The 21425-nt window shown below is 34.2% G+C and overlaps 1 protein-coding gene across 1 annotated transcript; it reads right to left on the reverse strand.

Annotated features, from left to right (window-relative positions):
• Window positions 1-503: 503 nt before the first annotated feature.
• On the reverse strand, window positions 504-15638 carry LOC147542299 (cellulose synthase-like protein E6). Its single transcript, XM_086634900.1, has 12 exons — window positions 13846-15638; window positions 9447-9759; window positions 7959-8102; window positions 5375-5506; window positions 4748-4960; window positions 4368-4595; window positions 3201-3548; window positions 2556-3084; window positions 1310-1488; window positions 1043-1229; window positions 858-965; window positions 504-771 (listed from the first exon to the last, which is right to left on the reverse strand). Exons 1-12 carry the CDS (start codon window positions 14163-14165, stop codon window positions 638-640), a joined length of 2835 nt encoding a protein of 944 aa, XP_086491026.1. The 5' UTR covers window positions 14166-15638; the 3' UTR covers window positions 504-637.
• Between the last annotated feature and the right edge of the window lie 5787 nt (window positions 15639-21425).

Here is a 21425-nt window from a genome sequence, read left to right on the forward strand (position 1 = left end):
AAGTAGTTTGGAAAAATTTGACAGTAAAGATAAATATGAAAATAAAATTTTATAAGCCTTCACAATTGGGGTCCAAATCAAATTTCACAGTTTACAATGGGGGGCTACATTAGAATTAATCATTTCAAGTGATCCTCTTAGTCATTTTGTGGCCTGGTTACGTTCATTTCTATTATAGGCACCGCCAAACAGATATTGCCTAAACATAAAATTACAAACTAAAATGTAGCCCTCAAAAGTTGGGCGTCCCGAAGCGAAGCTTTGCCCGCTTTGCACCCAGGGACGGCCCTGCACTGTGTCAGTCAAAGATTTGTTCGAAGATCCGTTGCTGACGTACAAAAATTGCACTTTTTTGTCAGAGGTCTACCTTGATCAGGATGAACCCTTTTGTTGTATTTTATGTTTGTTACTAACAAAGAGATATTGTTAGAGCTCCCCTGTCTATTTTGTTTTGTTAATTTTTCTTTCTTGGCCCGTTTTTGCTGCAAATTTGTTTGTTACAATTTCTTTTAATGTGGTTTAGTATCCGAAAGAATATGGTCCTTGTGCCGGAATTCTTAGTTAACAAAACTGGCTGAAAATTGTGTTATCAAGATCAAATAAAGAAAATCAGAAAAGAAACAAAACTCGTAAGTAATTAAACTCTGGAAGTATCAAGTTTCCGTTCAAAGAGGAGTTGAAGAAGATATATTTGAAGAACACTTGCTCCTACAAGTGCTACTGATTCTAACATTGCTTTGTAGATTGCTCTCCTACCCATACTTTGATTCACTGCCCATCACAAGCATGAAATTATTAGCTTAATTGAAACAAAATTCAATTAAGAAAAACACAATCAAAACTTAAAAGTAACAAACCGATTGCTTGTCGATCGGTTTGAGCTTGAAGCCAATGTTGTTCGAATTGCACCTCGAAAAGTGCTTGTTCTAACTTTGAGATTTGGGCAAACAAAGGGTTAAGGTGCTCTGCAAACAACATAAAAAAAAATTTAATCAAATTCAAACCCCACTTGACTTTGAGAAGAGTTTTTCGTTGATCTTACCACTTTCTGCGTGTTGTTCATAATAATGAAAATGTCGCACATGTATATCGAAATCTATAGTTTTGGGACGAGAAGATCTGTGTTTGAAGCAAAATTTATGCAACCCGTGTTTGCGAACAATAAACTCAAATTTGTCTCGTGTTTTATCATGATCGTTGTAAACTAGATAATTATGAGGATCCGTAACCTGTTAGAATTAACATGATGTCAGAATACTCAAATACAAAATATTAGATCAAGAATATGAGTTTCTCTTTTTATACTTACTTCAAGATCGACGTCGTCATTAGGAGCAAGCCAAGAAGTATCGGTTTGAATCACAACATAAGAAACTTGAACGTTATCGCTTTCATATGGGAAAAAGTGAAAGACACATTCTTCTTTTTTCAACTCAAATCTAATTCCCATCACACCATTTTCATGACTTGATGAACAAATTGCCAATGCTCCCATTACTGTTATGATCAATCTAAACAAGGATACACAAAATTCCATATCTTCTGCATTACCTCAAAAAATAATTTATATTAAATAAAAGTAATCAAAGTCTAAATAAAATATTAAAATGGTAAAACCGTAATCTTTAATCTTTAATCTAATAATCAAACAGTCGAATTAATCAACTTTAATTTGTTTTATAAATCTGAGAAGATATGTCTAATTATTAACTTATATGGGAGTGAAAGTCTCTACCTCTTTTGAATTTAAGGTGAAGAGCTATTCAGTGGGATCTAGCTAATTATAGTTGCCTTTGCCAATCTAACCATATTTTAGGAGATTTTCAACCAAAAGTTAGGGGACTTTGAGAAGTGACATTTTTACACTATCAACAAACATGTTTTTTTTTAGTTGTAAGAATCATCAATCATGTTACATTATGATACAAGACATGGAAAATCTCCCACTTGAATCGCATGTGAGAGAAACAAGAGTTTCTCTTTCATCTCACATGTTTAGTCACGTGGAGAGAGAAACAAGGATTTCTCTCACATGCGGTTCAAGTGGGAGTCCTTGGAGGCGGGCTGAGTATACTTTTTGAGATGTGAGATGAGAGAGAAACTCTTGTTTCTCTCACATGCGGTTCAAGTGGGAGTCCCTAGAGGCGGGTTGTGTAGCCTTGTTATAATATGATGTTCTAGGAATAGTCTCATGGGAAGCTTTAATGTCTATTTGTCATTTTATTTTGTTCAACCACCTTAAATATAAGTCAAAGATTTCTAAAAAAAAAACCTTAAATATAAGATTATAGGGTACAAAAGTTATCCCTCAATTAATCTTTTCATTAATTTTTCGTGTTCATAATTGTAATTCTAATGATATGTACCATTAATTGTACCTAGAGAAGATTAGATCAAGTTGTTCTAGATTCATTATTTCTCCTAGCTAAACAATAATAACAACTAAATAATTCCCCATTGAAGTAAATATTATCTTCTCAATATTTTCCACATTTAACATTTTATTCAGATAATTTGTGTATCAATTCATTCATGTTATTGAATGTTAATAAAACATGCCAATGAAGCTAATGCAGCTGACGTAACCAGAACAGAGAACGGTATTCTACCGTTGTCTTTCCGAACAAAGAGTGCTTTATAGACAGGTAGATTGATAAGAACCATTAAGCCACATATAATAATCTGTGGCAAGAAGGCATTGAGAAAACTAATCTCTTTGTCTACAATCAACTTCTTGATTACTCCACCTACTAGACTGAAAAGATTCAATAATGCAACAACCGAAATAATAGCAAACATCGGAGAAGAGCTGCCGAACTCCAACATTTCATGTTCATATCGTTTGTAAACTTCATCATCTACAACTTTAGCTGTAATGACGAACGCTGTTTGGGATAAACCTAATTGATGGATCACTGTATCAATAAAGCTAAATAAGAACGACGTCAGCCTTCTAAACACCCAAATTCTTTGAAGATTCCACCACACGTTTATGGTGTCTCCACTCGAAAGAGACTCAACCAGGCTACAAATATTAGGAGCAACCAACACGTACCCGAATGGCACGAACCATAAGCTAGATACCTAATAAACAAATTAACATAGATACAGGGTTAGGTAAAGCACCAAGAATCATGAACACATCAAAAGTGAAGCTATTTCTTCACTAAAAATGAACAAATACAGTATTGAAAACATACCTTTGGGAATAGAGGAATGCCATTTAGGATGCAAAGTGAAGGAAAAACCAGATAAAATAAAGTAGGGAAGGAATTAGGAGCCCATAAACAATAATTGCAGTAACCCATTTGAAGGCCTAGCTTTATCTTTCCATGGCCATACAAAAAAGGGCAATACTTTGAGAGGAAAATCTGAAATAGACCCTCAGACCATCTCTTATATTGGACAAGAGCATGTTCCAGTGTGACTGGAGCAACACCCAAGAAACCCTTTCTTTCTGGATTATAGTAAACTGATCTCCATCCTCTGCATTGTATTGCTAATCCTGTTATAACATCTTCTACTGGACACCCATATTTCAGACCCATCTGCAATCCCATTGAAATCCAAACTTTTCACTAGACAACCTTAGATTTGTTAAATTTGTTGACAAATAACTAAAAGGCAATTTGTCAATGAGTGAAGAGGGCATAAACAGTATTTCAGTATTTATGTCGTCATGGCATATTCCTTTCCTCCTATGGAACTATTTAACTATCCTCCTCATATGCCAATTTTCTAGCGCAGTGTTACAGTAGTATCTTTCTTTTTTGGATGTATTGGATCACATGTGTCAGTTGGGCCTATCACATGTCGGCCTTGGTATAGTATCATGTTTTAGTTGGAGGGGTTCAACTCTAATCTGATTAGCAATGGGTGAGAGTCCCAGAATATTAATTAGCGTTAATTCCCAAATGACCCCCACATTTTACCCACATATCTGTATAGTTTCCATATTTTGACTAATAGACTATTTGTCCTCCTAACTAGCAATTTCGTAGTCCACTGTTGACAAGAAGAGACACTGAGAGAGAGTCGGTGATGTTGGAAAGCGAAGGTCGTCAATACTTCCATTCTTGCTCCGCCTACACTCCGATCTCACTTCTTTCCCATTTTTTTCGAAGAAAAAATGATTACTTATTTAGAGAAAGATATAGAAAAGAAAAAGCAAAATTGGGGACACAAATAAATGACTTGGGCAAAACATGCTATTAGTTAAAACTTGGGGGGCTAAACAGGCATCATGGTAAAGTGTAGCTATCATTTCTTTGGTCATAATACTCTCATTTTCCTATGAGACATTCTCACAATAAATATTTTATTTGTAATTTTAGAGAGAGAAAAAGAATCTAGAGAGAGATATTAACCTCTTTTCCCCATTGAGTGTTCTCCTCATAGCTACAATCTGCAAGAACTTTTGATGTCTCCTCTAATTCACTTAAACTTCTTTTTGCCTTATTAGGCTCAACATTTCTTTTCCAATTTCCCTTGTAATCTCTAGTGAACTTCCTTCCACACAAACTTTCTCTTCTATGAAATGACCCTGTACCACTATAGATTGATCCTCCTTGTCCATCTATACCACCCATATCCACCTTCATTATTAAAAATTAATACATATAATAATTTTAGTGATTATCTCATTAATTATCATATTAGTTAAAAATGATTCATGAGTGACTAGCCAAAAAAAAAAATGAAAATATTTTTTTAAGAAAAAGAAGTGGAAAGAAATTGAAGCGCTCACCTTATTAATCACCTTAAACCCATAAGCATATAAATCATTAGTTGTAACATTGTTGAAGTTTTGTGGGTATTGAACAAAAGCAATGTCATGACCTTTCTCTTCATCCATAAAGAAACATAACGCGTCTCTTAATGCTCCCGAATCATTCGAATACATATCACAGTCCACGCTTAGGATCATTTGTCCGTTGCTTATTTCTGATGATACTCTTATCTGCAATCAATCAATTTGAATAATAAATAACTACGCTGAAAATGTGAATTTACGAATGAGATTAAAATATTTAAAAATTATAAAGTCAAAAATTTACAAGCCACGTGATTTAGACCTTTTGTTTCGCAGTAAATGACTCTTGCACCAACCTAGATGACCGTCTCAAAAAAGACAAAGGGCAGAATCGCAATATCACTCTGTGAACAAAAAAAAGTCACACTTGTAATCTTACGATTTTACCCTTTGTCTTGTGTGGGACGGCATCTAGATGCTAAAAGAAAGTGGTGGTACATGTATTAGCTTTGTTTGTTTGGGAACGTTAAATGTTTTTTGAAGAAAATCAATTTCTGACGTTATATTGTATAACATAGCAAGGAATGGTAAACTATTTTCAACCCTAGAGCATATTATTACCATTGAGTTAACCGCTCCAGCTTTAAAGTTATGAGGAATACGTGGTCTTTTCTCACGAGACAAGTATACCAATGTTGGTAGCTGATTTCCTTCTGTATCAACTGCACTTGGATCTCGTCCATCAATCAATATCTATATCAAACACATAAATATCAAACAAACAATCGTTTCACCTTCGTAGGGGTGTGCAAAAATAGACCGAACCAATCAAACCAAACCAATCCAAACCGGTCCAGTCGGTTTTCAAACCAAACCAAACGACGAGTGGTTTGGTACGGTTGTAGATTTCCAAAAACCAACAGGTTTGGTTCGGTAAGTGGATGCACTTTTTAGGAACCATTAAAACCAAACCGAACCAGTCAAGTTCAATTAATATATATATAATTATATATTTACATAATTTTTTCTAAAATACATCTATCATATCTCTATAATTTCATACAAATACATATCTTTCATCAAGTTGCTATAAATAAGAATAACTACTACCCATACAAAACAACAACACTACTACAATATAATGTTACTAGCTAGTATTAGATTAAAACAATTCATGTATCATCAATGTTACTAGCTACTATATAATATTTCGGCCGGGGACCTGCACATGTCTTTCATGTTTTAAATGTTTTTTCGATGCATTATGTTAGTTTGATTGTTTCTCCAGGTTTTTCAGGAGTGTTGTCTTGATTTTATACGTCAATGTATGAAAAAAGTAACTCGATTCGCCGATTTTCATAGAGAACAAATTGCGTTTTATGGATGGTTTGGTATCCAGTAGTATCCAAACCGCTTATGATGGTTTGGTTAGTAACCGAACCAAACTCTGATCGGTTTGGTAACGGTTTGAAAAATCACTAACCAAACCATGAGTGGTTTGGTAACGGATGTCACCAAAATATCGGATACCGAACCAACGAACACCCCTGACCTTCGTATAGTACTTAGAGATATACCTGAACCTGTGACACTTATTATTGGGAGCTTGGGAGCTCGGTGTGTTGCTAACATATTTTGGCTCAACCGAAAGCTTCGGCTAACTAGGTTTGGTCTAGTTCGATTGACTTGTTCTGGTGCAATCAAGTTAGGTTGGACGGTTCACCCAATATAAAGATATTACTTACTCGCAATTTAAGAAGACAGATATGAAAATTATCAATTAAAAATTAGCCTAATCAGTGAAATTTTGAAAGTTTCACCGAGTATAAAATATATAATAAATCACTAGCTTTAGAATGTTTGTCTAAAGGATGATTATGATCTCTTTCGGTACACACATTTACCCTTTATACGATCATTTTAATAGGTCCAAAATTGTTTGTAGAAACCATGAGCAAAAGTGTCAAATTATATTATGATAACACAGGATTGTTCTATAACTATTCAGTTTGACGGACTATTATGTTCAAGCTAAAGTCAAACCAAATTGATATCAATCAGAATGATTAGGCTAAAATTATTGGAATCGAATCCAAAATCTGGGGGCGTTTAATGCTGACTTGATCGGGCTCCACTCGTCGAAATAGTCTCAAAAATGTATCGGAAGTTTGTGTCGTCGAGGACTTTAATTTCAAGTTAAGGTTTGCGTAAAACTGATTCCTTATGGATGAGATATTAATTTCTAAAGTTTGAGTTATAACTTCGAAAGATGGGACCTTGTTGAAATTACTCCCGCATCGAGTACTAAAAGAAAAGAGATGAAGTTTATAGGCAATTACTTCTTTGTACTTGGGTATTGAGTAAGAATTGATATGCTGCTTTGCACTTATGCAAATCGCGCACGCCCGTGGGTGCATTAGAGGTGCACATTGCACGTGCCCATCATCACTAGGAGCATCGGAGCTCTCGTTTTGATACACTAGATGTGATCCGGCGAACGAGCTATGTTCTGAACTACCCATTAAGATTTTTCCCGTGGTGATCACACGGGTCACTATCCAGCGGACCAGAACGGTCTCATTTTTCCCGTGGTGATCACACGGGTCACTATCCAGCGGACCAGAACGGTCTCATTGACTGGGTCATAGCCCGTTGGAGTTAACGTACATTGTGACTGTTTTCAGTCCATAAATGAACTGTTCATAGCTCAGACTCTTCTACTCACTTTTCAAAGTAACAAGTATCCAGAGATAAACAATCAAGAAGAAATTCATATGGCTTACTAAAGTTCGTCGATTTCTGATCAGAAAGAACTATTAGATCAGAAACGTAACAGTCTCATCATAGGAGGCAAATTGCATTATTGTTGGTTACAAATACAATGCGACTATTGTCTTAAGTAAATAGAGACCCGCTCGCTTTTGTCATATGTCTTCATTTATAATTTCTATTAAGTTATTTCCAATTAGATTATAAATTTTTTTATAATATTCTGCAGTGATTATCATACACCTTTGATATTTATTAGATTTTTTTTATTTTATCATTGTTTTGTGTTTCAGAATAGTAAGAAATAATAGTCAAAACTCTACTATTACTATATCAGTACACCTAGATCTACAAAAAAATCAATTTGTTTTGCTTGGTTAAATTTTGTTGATGAGTTGGGTTAATTTTTTTCTCACCCATAATGCATGTCCAGTACCTGAAGAATTGTCTGATGGTCGCCCATGGTTACTCTACTTGACCTCCATTCTGAGAATCCTTTGTGGTGTTCTTTTATTTCTTCTGGAATTCTACCCGCTTTGATCGTTGCTTCGATCTTGCATTTCATATCTTCGTATAATTTCTGCAATAGAAAAAAAATAAAATATTTAGAAACACGCAACCGGTAATAAATAGACAAAAAAGAAACAAAAGAGATTTAGACAAGAAAGAATGTATGAAAAGTCCACAATATAAGGCCAAATAGGAAAAAGAAAACCTACTCAAAAAAATTAATGTAAAAAGAACTCATTTTTTAACATTTTTTAAACTGTTGACAAATAGACAGTCTTATTTTTCTCATAATCCATTTTTTACTCTTCTACGTTAACAACATATATAAATATGTTGTTATAAACTGTTGACAACATATATAATTGTGTTGTTATAAACGGTTGAGGACATATATAATAACGTCCTGACTTGTTACAAAATGTTGACAACGTATATAATTGCTCTGACTTGTTAAAAATGTTGATAACATATATAATTATGTTGTTATCGACATATATAGTGCATCAGCCAAAATATTGTTTGACCGTCAATGAGTTTGTCAAATATAAAGGATAATATCCATAGCATTTTAATTCTTGCAAAAGACACAAAAAATGCATTAGTCTAAATGTTTCTGTCAGAAGCGAAACAATAAATTCGGAAATAAATTCTTTCTTCACAATACAAACCGAAAAAATGCTTTCGCCAAAATGTTAGTGCTATTATGTGCTTGTTAAGTGGAAAACATTTTTACAAACAAATTTTTTAGCAAAAACAAATTTATTCAGAAATTTACAAAATTGTTGAGACCAAACTAAGATTTGTCTAGAAATTTTGAAAAATGTTTTTCACGTTGATTTTGGAGTAAAGTTGTACTTTTACGAAATGAGTTTTTTTCAAAGGGTTATTTCCCTAATAGCCCCTAACTTTGTGACCGGTTTCTTGCCTAACCCCCTACTTTATCAAAAATACTCAGATGACCCCCTTTTTCAGATTTCGTTATAACACCGTTAACTAGTCATCACCTCTCTCTTATCCAACTCACCGTCTTTCTCTGCCACCTCATCATCTTCACCGGTAAAGGTCACCGACCGGCCAATTTTCCAACCGACGACCTTTGCCGGTGAAGATGATGAGGTGGCGAGAAGATGAGGTGACAGAAAGAGGCAGTGAGTTGGATGAGGGAGAGGTGATGACTAGTTAACGGTGTTATAACGGAATTTAAAAAAGGGAATCATCTAGGTATTTTTGATAAAGTAGGGGGCTAGGCAGGAAACCGGTCACAAAATTGTGGGCTATTAAGGAAATAACCCTTTTGTCAAATATGGTTCTCTATCATCTCCCAAATTTTAGGTTTCTAGATTATCCACTCCTGGCTAGCCATTCCCTGTGGTTGTAAAGTGTATATGTAGTTGTAAGTAAGACAGTCACATACCTTAATGGCGAGCCATTCGTTGGGGTTATGTGGGTCAGATGGTTGTTGCTCAAAGTAAACAGCCGGAGATCTAGGCTCAATCTTGAACTTTTTACAGAAAGGTATCCAGTGTTTGGAGAATCGAGAAGCTTCAAAGAGAGCATAAAAAGTCAGATCTGACCCACCGTCATCGGAGAGATAAACACTCAACTTGTCTGGTGGATAATCGTAGGCCATGACAGACAATATAGTGTTTATAACCATAATTGGTGGTTCTATCTTTGGGTCCGCCGTACATACAAATATATCCACGCCTGGCAAATCTTCTTCATATCTATTGATAAAACAAAAATACTTATCAAAAAAGTGGACAAATAATAACTGAATTGATGATTTTTTTCCATATTTAGGTTTAAGTTTTTAAGAGGTAGTGAACATGTTGGATTTGTTCTCTAGATGGCTTGTCTCATTTGAAGTTGTCACTTATAAGTATTAAGAGCCCTCACGTCATATTGACTAAGATGGTGTATTTGTTTCTTTTCGTCTCAATCTATGTAACATCTTTGACTGTGACGACTTCTTCTTTGCGGTCTATGATTCAAATTCTATACGTTCACGATAACCTGGTGAGTTGTTGCAATTCTTTTATTTTTCGAATTACATATTATTTTCATAGTTAAAGACCAAACAACGTGAGACACCGCTAACATGCATCTCAAATGAATCTTGACTAGAAGATTTAAAATTTGCTTAAAAGATTGTGTATTTTTGAAAATCAATAAACACCATCAACCATCAAACATTAATTTGGAATCTCAAATGAATTTTTGGTAATTGAACTAAAACATTTCAATTAGTAGTTGAGCAATACTTTACTTTTGAATATTTTTTGTTAGTAATCAACGGTGAAATTGTTGTTGTCTATATATAAAATTGTTGTTGTCTATATATAAAATCGAATGTGATTTCATAAGAGTATAGATGCTATTAGTTTATACTTGTTAAAAATATAGTACATAGCGTTGAAAACTCTAAATTATAGACAGTTTTCTGTGAACATGTCGTCTTAAATCTCTTATATCAACTTAGCCTCTTATAGATGTAATTCTTGAATCTGCCACTGATTACATTTATGGTGTGTTTGGATGGCGGAATCATGAATCCGCGGATTCATGAGGTCTTCGGATTTATGATTCCACGGATTCATGAATCCAAGTAATATTTTTTGGCTTGTTTGGCAACTAAGAATTCTACGATTAATTATTATTTGAGTATTTTTAAATGTCTTTAGAAAAAATATTATTTTTGAAAAAATAAGTGATTTTGAAAAAAAATAATGATTTTGTAGAAGGAAATATTTTTTTTGTTGATTTTAAGTTTGAAATTTAGGTTCATTAATAAAAAAATCCTAGCAAATCCTAGGGGGTAGGTTGGGATTTTGTTCCAATACAAATTTTGGAATTAGGAATCCTTAGGATTCAAGAGTCATAGGATTTTTGGTAGCCAAACAGACCAAGGATTCATGATTCCTACCAAATTCCACTTTTGATAGGAATCCTACTTAGGAATCTTGCAACCAAACACACCATTAGATTTATATTTGACTATACATGGAATTAATCTAAGCCTCAATATTTGAACACTATCGATCTCAAATTAGATTTTAGATTTAAAGGTTACATTTAGATCCTGCATATTTGAAATTAATTTAAATCTCAAGATACCTTTCTAACTTTGGGTTAGATTTGACTTATTTATGGGTATCAGAAACTCTAAGTATCTTACACAAAGTTTGAACTTTGGAGGTGGCATATGTAATTAATTTAAGTCTCAAGTTAGATTTTAAATCGAATAAATCCCAATTAATTTTTTTTCTTCTACTTCTATCCAGACTCGATCTCATAATCTCATCAGCTTAGCTCTTAAGAGGGATACCCTACCACTCACCAAAGAGTGGTGGACATGTTTGGGACTGTCTTTTTATGAACAAAAGTGTTTTTTTTAGCTTTCCATTTTAATTGTTTGGTACAAATGGTGGAATGAGCAATGTGCATCAAATTTAACACAACACTATTCATAATAAAGGGACCATTATTCAGTCTCATTGGGTAGTGACCAACACTGCACCAGTATTGTTGGGATGCTCTAGGATAAAATTATGAGTTCAAGACACTGACTTTTTATGAATACAAGTGTTTTTTTTAGTTTTCTTTTAAAATTATTTGGACAATTGCTTGAAAGAGACTTTAGTTATCATTATAAATGCTTTTAATAATATTTACCAAAACAATTGGAAGTAAAATTTCAAAAAATAATAATTAAAAATAATACCTTTCATTGTTTAACAGTAAAGCTAATCACCTTGCTGTAAACTCTAGGAAAAACAATACAAGTATCTCTAAATGTTTTCCTAACTGTAACACTTCTCATCGTAACATCACTGTAACGGACCTTAATCTTATTGAATAGATGTTATGTTTGTCTCAAAAAAACTTAGTGTGACTCACCCTAACCAAGGCATGTAAAATGACCTATTTATTTGGTTGAATATCTTCATCTCAATGAACTCTCCCTTTTGCACTCTTTTGTCGTTGATTGCCTAAAATCATCTTCTTGCTATTTTTGGATATTGTTGACTTTGATAAGGGACGTATCCATGTTAGGGCCAGGAGGGGCCCGGGCCCTTTATAATTGCCACCTGTTGCCTTAATGAATTTTGTATTTCTTACCATAAAATTAAGTGGGCCCCCTTAACCAACCAAAATCAATCTAAACCCTATTCCTAAATCCTTAACAAAAAAAAAATATCTACTTCTAAATCTTCCATCTGAATTCTTATCAAAAGAAAAATTATTTCTAAACTTTTCATCACCCTAAATTCCAAACCAATCTATATTATTTTAATATGAGTTAATTCCTATATGGCCCCCTACTTTGTGACCAGCTTCCTTTATAGCCCCCTTTTTTTCGTAAATTCAAATATGGCCCCCTATTTTCATGGAAATGTCCTAACTACCCTTCCTTTAAATCTTTTTTCAAAATAAAATAAAAAAAACAAACATAATTCCACCTCACTTCCCTCTCCACCACTTATCTCTCTCCACCTCACCTCTCTTCCCAAATCATCTTTCTCTCTCTCCAACTCACCTCTCTCTCTCTCTCCACCTCACTCTATCTTCTCCGATGAAGGTCGCCGGCCGGAAAATTTTCCGGCCGGCGACCTTCAACCTAAAAAAAAAAAAAAAAATTTTTTTTTTTACTCTCATCTCCCTCTCTCTCTAAAAACTCCGGCGAAGGGAACCCCCTTCGCCGGAGTTTTTAGAGAGAGAGGGAGATGAGAGTAAAAAAAAAAGTTTTTTTTTTTTTAGGTTGAAGGTCGCCGGCCGAAAAATTTTCCGGCCGGCGACCTTCATCGGAGAAGATAGAGTGAGGTGGAGAGAGAGAGAGGTGAGGTGGAGAGAGAGAGAGGTGAGGTGGAGAGAGAGAGAGGTGAGGTGGAGAGAGAAAAAGGTGAGTTGGAGAGAGAGAAAGATGATTTGGGAAGAGAGGTGAGGTGGAGAGAGATAAGTGATGGAGAGGGAAGTGAGGTGGAATTATGTTTGTTTTTTTGATTTTATTTTGAAAAAAGATTTAAAGGAAGGGTAGTTAGGACATTTCCATGAAAATAGGGGGCCATATTTGAATTTACGAAAAAAAGGGGGCCATAAAGGAAGCTGGTCACAAAGTAGGGGGCCATATAGGAATTAACTCTTTTAATATCTTAATGACTAATTGATTGGATCTCTCTATCTCTCTCCCTCTCTATGTTTCCCTCTCTTATAAGTTTCAAATTACTGAATAATTTTATATGTTTTTGTAAGTAGACATTAATCTACGGTCAAAAAAATTCTCGTAAGTACGTATAACGAATTAAATTGCTAGTGAAAGCAATCGAATTACTAATGACGGTCCAAAAGTGACATCGAAAAATGTTAGCCTTATATTTTTTTTTTTTGAGAAAAAGCCTTTAATTAAACCAAAATGAAGTTACAAATTCGTCCATAAACAAACGTTAAAAGCAGGACTAAATCTACGAAATCTTTATGACTTAATTGTTATTTTTATGTATAATTTTGAACGAAAGTGCTATATAAAATTTTCGAGCTAGTTTATGATTAGAATGGTTCGGCCCCCTCCCAACAAAAGTTCTGATTCCGTCATTATCAACAAAATTATACACAGGGGGCGGCTTCTTCATTCATTTTTTTTTATAAAACAGTTGAAGAAATTTATATTATGGGTTCCATAGCTATAATTGAATTTGGGGCTCGTAAGTAGTAGGATCCGCTCTGGTTATACAATACTATAAGTTAACATGTTACGAAAAACAAAAACATGGTATATTTTCTAGATCTCTTTCTCTAAACGTTAACTTACGTACCTCTGAGAGAGTCTATCTTTGAACGTATAACGATGAATTTTGTTCCAACGAATGGATTGAGTTAGAATCCAATAAATGCCAAACCATATCTCTGAAATTAAAAGTCCTATCCAGATCCATCTTCTTGCTACTCCCTCTTTTGATGATGATATTGGGATATGACTGACCCTATAAATCCAAATCAAACAAATGCTCACAAATATACTTCCAGTAAAAACCCTATATCCTATCTTACTTTCTCCCTTTGTTTCAAACAGAGGAAGATATGATCTACTTCTACTACCATCTCCTTGTTCACTACTCACACTGCTTATCCCCATCTCTCTCTCTCTCTCTCAACTTTCTTTCTGTCTACAGTTTCTCTCTCTTCACTAATTAGTATAGCAATATATGCATCTTGGACACGTCTCTTTACCTATAAATATATTATTGTTGAGACAGACTCATCCAAACAAACCAATGAAGATGAAATAAAGAAATGAAAACTAAGTTGATGACAGCAGCCCTGTTTGTAAGTATGCACCAATCTTGGTTTACCAAATACAAAGTGAAATATAAATAAAACATATTTTCAATTTAAATAGTATAATAATATAGATAAAGAAACCACTCATGTAAGATTAAATATAATAGTAAATATAAAGAAACCACTCATGTAAAAAGATTCTAAGTGATAGAAAGATGTAAAATACTTCCCTTTATTAAGACATGTGGTGTTTATCGGGCCGGGTCGGGCTGCGGTCAACCCGGGTTGAATTAGTTTCGGGCCGGACCTCAATTCGGGTTAGCTATACCCTAACTCAGTCTATGATCGGGAACGGTCAGGCCTGAAAGACTTTATAAAAAAAACTAGTCAACTTTAGTTGACCATATATTTTCTAATTGTTATGGGGAATAAAATTTTGTTCTCTATACTAGCAAGGATCGCCGGTAAACAACCATTGCCGGCGATCTTAATTTTCTTTCAAATCTTTCTCTCTCATCTCTCCTTTTCCGATCACCAAATCTGGCCACTACCGTCAGTTCATCACTACCAAATTCGGTCACCAAATATTTTAAGAGAGAAAAAGATATTGTGATAGAACATTTAGAATGGTGTTGTTAGTTTACCTAGAGGGCTTTCTGCTAATTTTGCTTCTGTTAATCGTTTACTTGGTTTAGATGAGATTTTTAATGTTAATCGGTCATCAAGTGATGTTGAAACTCAAAGTGATTATTTGGAGAATATTAACAAACAGGTTAAGAGCAATAATCAAGATGTTCAATATGTGTCTGATTCGCCTATGATGGGTTGTAGTTCTTCTTTTGGGTCTACTTCTTCTTCATCTTCAATGTCTAGTTTGCCTCCAATTAGGGTTCGTATTGAAGATCAGAAGGTTGGGTTAGAAGAACACTTCTCACAGATGAATGTTGTTGCTGGACTGAAACAACAACAAGAGGAAAGTTTTGTTGTTATTTCTTCTCCACCTCCTCTCCTGATTACTATCATGGTTTTTACTAGAGCTCAATCTGTATCGATCAATCCTTCTGGTACTGTTAATGAAAATCCTAACAAGGTTTTCTCTGAATGATATTGTGAGAGAGACAGTGAGAGAGGGAAATACTATGAGAGAGAGATAGATTGTGTGAGAGAGAGACTGTGCAGAGATCGAGAGACCGAGAGAGATAGACTGTAATAGAGAGAGGGAGAGAAAGAGACTGTGAGAGAGATCGTGAGAGAGAGTTACTGTGTGTGTGAGATAGAGGGAGAGTTTGTAAGAGAGAGAATAGGGGGAAGAAAGAGTTTGTAAGATAGAGAAAGAGAGAGAAGAGGAGGAAGAAAGAAATAAGAGAAAAATAGTGGTGGTGGTGGTCGGAGGTGACAGGGGCGGACCCACAAAGGGACCCGTGGGGTCACGTGCCCCCACGGGCCAAAGTTAATTTCTAATTTCATATAGAAATTTATATTTTATATAAATAAGAAGAGCCTCACATGACAAGATGAAGTATTGGGTGGGTTGGATGGATGCATTCGTCCATGTACAAGACATGTGTTCGGTTCTCACCATCCCTGATTTTGTTTAGTTTCTTTATTTTTCATAAGTTTGTTTGATTAAATTCGTTTATGCCCCTTCTTTTGTTATTAGTTAGCGGTTAGCCCTTTTATTTTCTCTTTCAACCCTCACTTATAAACCAATTCTTTTTTAAGTTTTTTTTCTTTGTTAATTCAATGTAGACTCCCACTAATTTTGTTAGAGTCAATTTTCTATATATTATTATGTCTTCTTTTTTATTTCATTTATGTAAATATATATTATTATTTCGACTATTTTTCCTAAATTACTGTTTTTTTACAAACATAAGATGCGGTGATCATTATTCAAGATATAAAGGGTTTTCTTTCTTTTGAAATAAAATTTACACATTTTTTTTATATAAAATTCCAACATGTATAAGATTAACTGTACATACATTGTTATATTTATTTTTTCTATAAAATTCGAACATATATAGGATTAACATGTATAATATTTATTATATTTTGATTTTTTTTAAATCTTGTCTACTGTCTCTTTTTTTTTTTTAACTTTTTTACAATCATAAGTTGCGGTGATCATTTTCTAAGACATAAAGGGTTCTCTTTTTTTTAAAATAAAATTTGTGCTTTTTGTTTTTTTTATGAAATTTGAATGTGTATAAAATTAATTATTTATATTGAGACTATAGTGAATGCAACTCACAACTTAGCAGCAGTTGAGTTGGCCAACAGTGTAGTTATAAGATATACAAAACATTCGCTTGAACATTACATCGAGATTTTTGGATAATCTGTTTTTTTCTTATTATAACTAAAAGTGCCCCCACGACTTAAAATTCCTGGGTCCGCCACTGGGAGGTGGTGACCGGAGTTAAAGAAGAGAAAATTTTTATTTCCCCTTAAAATTTATTTTCTCGGATAATATTCTAAATTTCACATCTTCCCTTCAAAAAATTTCACCCCGAATCAGCGACCTAACTCGTGATGTTTGAAGGACAAATTCAAATCAATGGGACCAGAAATAGAAAAGTAAATATTGAAGGTGTGATATAAAATATTAGAGTTAATTCTTATATGGTCCCCTACTTTGTGACCAGCTTCCTTTATGACCCCCTTTTTTTCGTAAATTCAAATATGACCCTCTATTTTCAAGTAAATGTCATTACTACCCTTCTTAATTCTAAATTTAAAACATTTAAAAAAAGTTATTTCCACCTCACCCCCCTCTCTCTCTCCACCTCATCTCTCTCTACAACTCACACCTCTCTCTTTTTCCAACTCACCTCTCTCTTTCTCTCTCTCTCTCTCCAACTAACCCCTCTCTCTCTTTCCAACTCACCTCTCTCTCTCTCTCTCCAACTCACCCCTCTCTCTCTCCAACTCACCTTCATCTTCTCAGATTGAAGTCGCCGACCGGAGATTTTTCCGACCGGTGACTTCCCAAAAAAAAAAAAAAAAAATTCTCTCACATTTCTCACACATTACTAAAAACACCAAACACCCCCCTAAGAAGTAGTAAACCCTTAACCCGGCGGCCCACTGATTTTCGGAGCCCGCCGCCACCTGAAGATACGATAAAACCCCCTGTATGCGCGTTGGTTTTCTCACACATTTCTCCTCTGTGTAAACTGGAGCTACTCTTCGCAACTTCATACTAAACAATTTCTAGGGCACGATCTTCGTTTTGTTTTTTTTTACAATGAAAGGTTTTGATTTGATAAACGCAATTCTTCCCGATGAAATAATTTTTAATATTTTTAGTCGTATTGAGGAATCAAAATCTGATCTTGATTCATGCTCACTTGTTTGTAAAAGATGGTTTAATCTTGAAAGATTAAGTCGTCATACAATTCGATTGAGTGGTTCTGGTAATCCAGATTTTGTAATTAAGTTATTGATCAATCGATTTATTAATTTAAGAAATGTTTTCATTGATGAAAGTACTATTTATGTTTATGAAAAAAATTTAATTTTAGATCATTAAATTTTTATTTAGGTTTACGAACAAAATTTTATTTTAGATCAATTTTTTATTAAGATATTTATTTATTATCTTTAAATTCTAACCCTTTGATGTATCGTGTGATTATTTCATATCTACGAATTTGAAAAAATAATACTGATTTTAATATATTCCCAAGTTGATGTGTATATTTTATGCTAAAAAAAAGTTGATATGTATTTTATGTAGTTTAAGTAAGGGTAAAAATGAACTTTTACAAATATTTACATTCCTATCCTATACAAACCAAACACCTAATTAGGAATATGTCAGGAATCAAATTCACATTCCTGGTCAAACTAAACATCAAACTACAGTAATCTGATTCTCAGGATCAGGTTGCAGGAATGTGATTCCCAGAAATCACATTCCATTCCCGCGCGCCAAACATGGCCCTAAGGCTTTCTTACGGGTTAAGTTTGAGTTTGAGTTTGGACGTTTCAACAAAAACAATTTGAAATACTAAAAAATAAAATAAAAACAATTCGACTCTAGACACAACACTATTAGTTAGGAGTGAGAAAATATCGAATATTGAGCAGAGAAGATTATGGAATGCAGATTTTCCACCGATACTCACTTGTTCGAACAGTGGCGGATCCAGAAAAATTTCTTTCGAACACACTCTTAGGTATAAGAATTTTTAATTTAATGTCTAAACATAAAGGGATAATTTGTCACATATCCATTCATAAACCAATAAAGACTATAAGACTAAATTTACGCATAAAAAAATGGGAAAAGAAATTACAGAGAAAAAAAAAGCTAAAGAGAATTGATCTGAAAAAATCGGGAAATGAATGTGACTGGGGAATTGATCTCCTTACCTACCAAGCGTCCAAGCGCTCAACCTCTCTCCACTCCACCCCACCAAGCTTGGTTCTGCTGTCATTCTTGTGTTATGTTTTATATATTCCAAAAGAATGTTTCAAATTTGAAAAAAAAAACAAAGAATCGGCACCCCTACAGGGCCTGAAGTGAGTCCGCCTTTGTGTCCGAATACGTCCCAATTTCAATGTTACAAAATTTAAATAATAGACATTCCGTTTAATTTGTGGACGGGTGAATAGAAATAGTATGCTAAATATAGGCCTCGTTTTATAAAACCACGGTGCAAAGTGAGTATCGACGCTTTTATAATATGATGATGTGCTAGTGAAGAGAAGAAATAAATTAATTGAAGAAAATGGAGAAATCAAGGAAGTAAAAATGAGCCTTCAAAATTTGAAGGGTCACTATTCACTTCATATTTTTTTTGAAGATAGGAAGGATGGTTGGAGGCGGGTTTTGGGGCAATTTGGATAGTTGAAGCATGGCCCGAGATGATGAAAGAGAGAAAGAGAGAAATATACAACTAAAATTTAATTAAGAAGAATAAAAGTAATCGGGAAAAGAGATGATAACAAAATTTGGTGGAACTCGAACAGATGGGGCCTACTTTTGAATTTTATGAAAATGTATGGGGTCAAAAGGAAATTTGGTCCCAAAGAACGGCCAAAACTGGGTGGCCCAAAATATCAGGGTTGTATAGCTTTTTGGGTCTTCTTTTTTCAATCTCCTTCTCTTCTTATCGTGAGAATAAACTCGTATTGAAAAATGATGCTCCAGTAACCAAGAATATAGTATATAGGTAACTTCCGCTCATTTTCAATTTGTTTTGAGTTGGATGATCACAAATATTACGTTGCATCCGAACTAGGCTCATATACACGTTGTCACCCCATAAAATTTTGGTTAAGTAATAGGCGGAGCCATGGAAACATGTGACATCCTCTTCTTTGGTGGGAGCCTTTAAAATGTGAGAAGAACTCAAGAACACGTAACAATGGGCCGCACTATGAACTTGGGCCATGTTTAACGCTGCCAAGAGAGGAATTCCCTAGAGATGTGTGGAACATATAAAGGACTACTCTGGAAGGTTTCTAAAGATTTTCATGGAATCTCTACACCCTTCATAGTCCATACCCATTAGATTGAAGACATGTGTTTTAATCTTGATTGTCCATTGAATAGGACTAAATAGGGGTGAACTCCTTCATTGGTAATCATCTAAGAAGTGATCCAACCAAGTGAGAGTCCAAAGTGATTGACTTGATAAGCGATGCTTGTAAGTTTGCACTTGAGAGTTCTTAGGGCAATAGAAGAGTTCCTTTCCACCAAGTGATAGTGTGGTCTTGTTGAGCTTTCTTGTTAGTTCTCTTAGGTACTTCGTAGCATAAATTTCTTGTGTGATTCCACCACCAGAGGTATTGTTTGCCCAAAATCAAGGTTACTCGACAAAATTGAAGAAAAGTTAACTTCTGTTTGACTTGTGCCAATTTTGAAGTATAAGTGTTGCACGGGTAATACATGATAGTGCCTAGTCATATTTTATCTCGTGACAACGTGCTAGGCCCAACAGTCAAACGTACTTCACGTGATCCAAGAAAAAATAACAAAAACCATACGTAAAGAGACGTGCGACATAAGTGCCGCATGGCAAAACAGTGGCCTATTAGTCAAGAATAAAATATTTTGGTCTTTTGCACTCAATACCAATGGTTTATGTTGACAGTCTACAAATTTATCACTTATTCTTATTCAATGTGGGTGATTACTTATTTCAAAATACTTTCTCCCTTCTTCTTAAAAGTAAGATATATCTCGAGAGTTACTTGACGTGCCAAAAACGAGCAGTTTGATATCTGACGTTCCTTTATTTTAAGTAGAGAGAATTCGTAATAAAAGAACTGTGAGATTAAAAAAGAGTTATTTTGCGAAAGGGTCACACATAAGTACCGGATTTTGCCAAAAGAGCATGACCTTTTATTTTTTTACAAAGGGTCGTGGACTAGTGTTGACCAGTTAAGTTTTAATACCGTTAATCTAATTCCATTACTTAAAAAGTATATTGTTACATTTAAGAAATTTATGCGATTTTGACACTAAATTGACAAAGGTGAAAAATTAAGACATCCACCTTGAAAAACATTATGTTTCTAGATTTTCTAACATTACACATTTACATAATGAATTTCATAATAATACATGATGAATAAATGATATAGTCAAAAGATATTTATGTAAAATATAAAAAAGGAAGCAAAATTTCAACTCCGGCAAAAACATGAGAGAAAAAAATCTAAACTTTACTTTGTCTACTCAATTTAAAGAGTTAGAAAGTAAAAAGAATTTAAGAAGTGTGATGAGGATTCGTAAAAAAAAAAAAAATATTAAAAGAGACCAAAAAGCTGACAAAAAAACCCCTAAGTTCTTCTCTTGTCGGCACAATCTCTTTGTAAAACTCAATCGACAACACCTCTTTCAATTTCCGATGAAAATTGATGGTGGAAGAAAGAAAAAAAGAAGAAGATGATGAATGATGTTAACTATTCATGTAATGTGATGTTAAATCTAGCATTTATTTAACGATCAATGTTAGTCCACGACCCCTTCGCAAAATAACAAATAGTCATGTCCCTTTCGCAAAACCCGATATTTATCTACGCCCCTTTTGCAAAATAACCCATTAAAAAAGTAATAATAATAAATAAATAAACGGGAATGCTAGATTTGGTCAAA

This window comes from Eschscholzia californica, unplaced genomic scaffold (assembly GCF_041429995.1).
Source record: "Eschscholzia californica isolate CP2 unplaced genomic scaffold, dmEscCali1.0.p SCAF_4, whole genome shotgun sequence".
Lineage (NCBI taxonomy): Eukaryota > Viridiplantae > Streptophyta > Magnoliopsida > Ranunculales > Papaveraceae > Eschscholzia > Eschscholzia californica.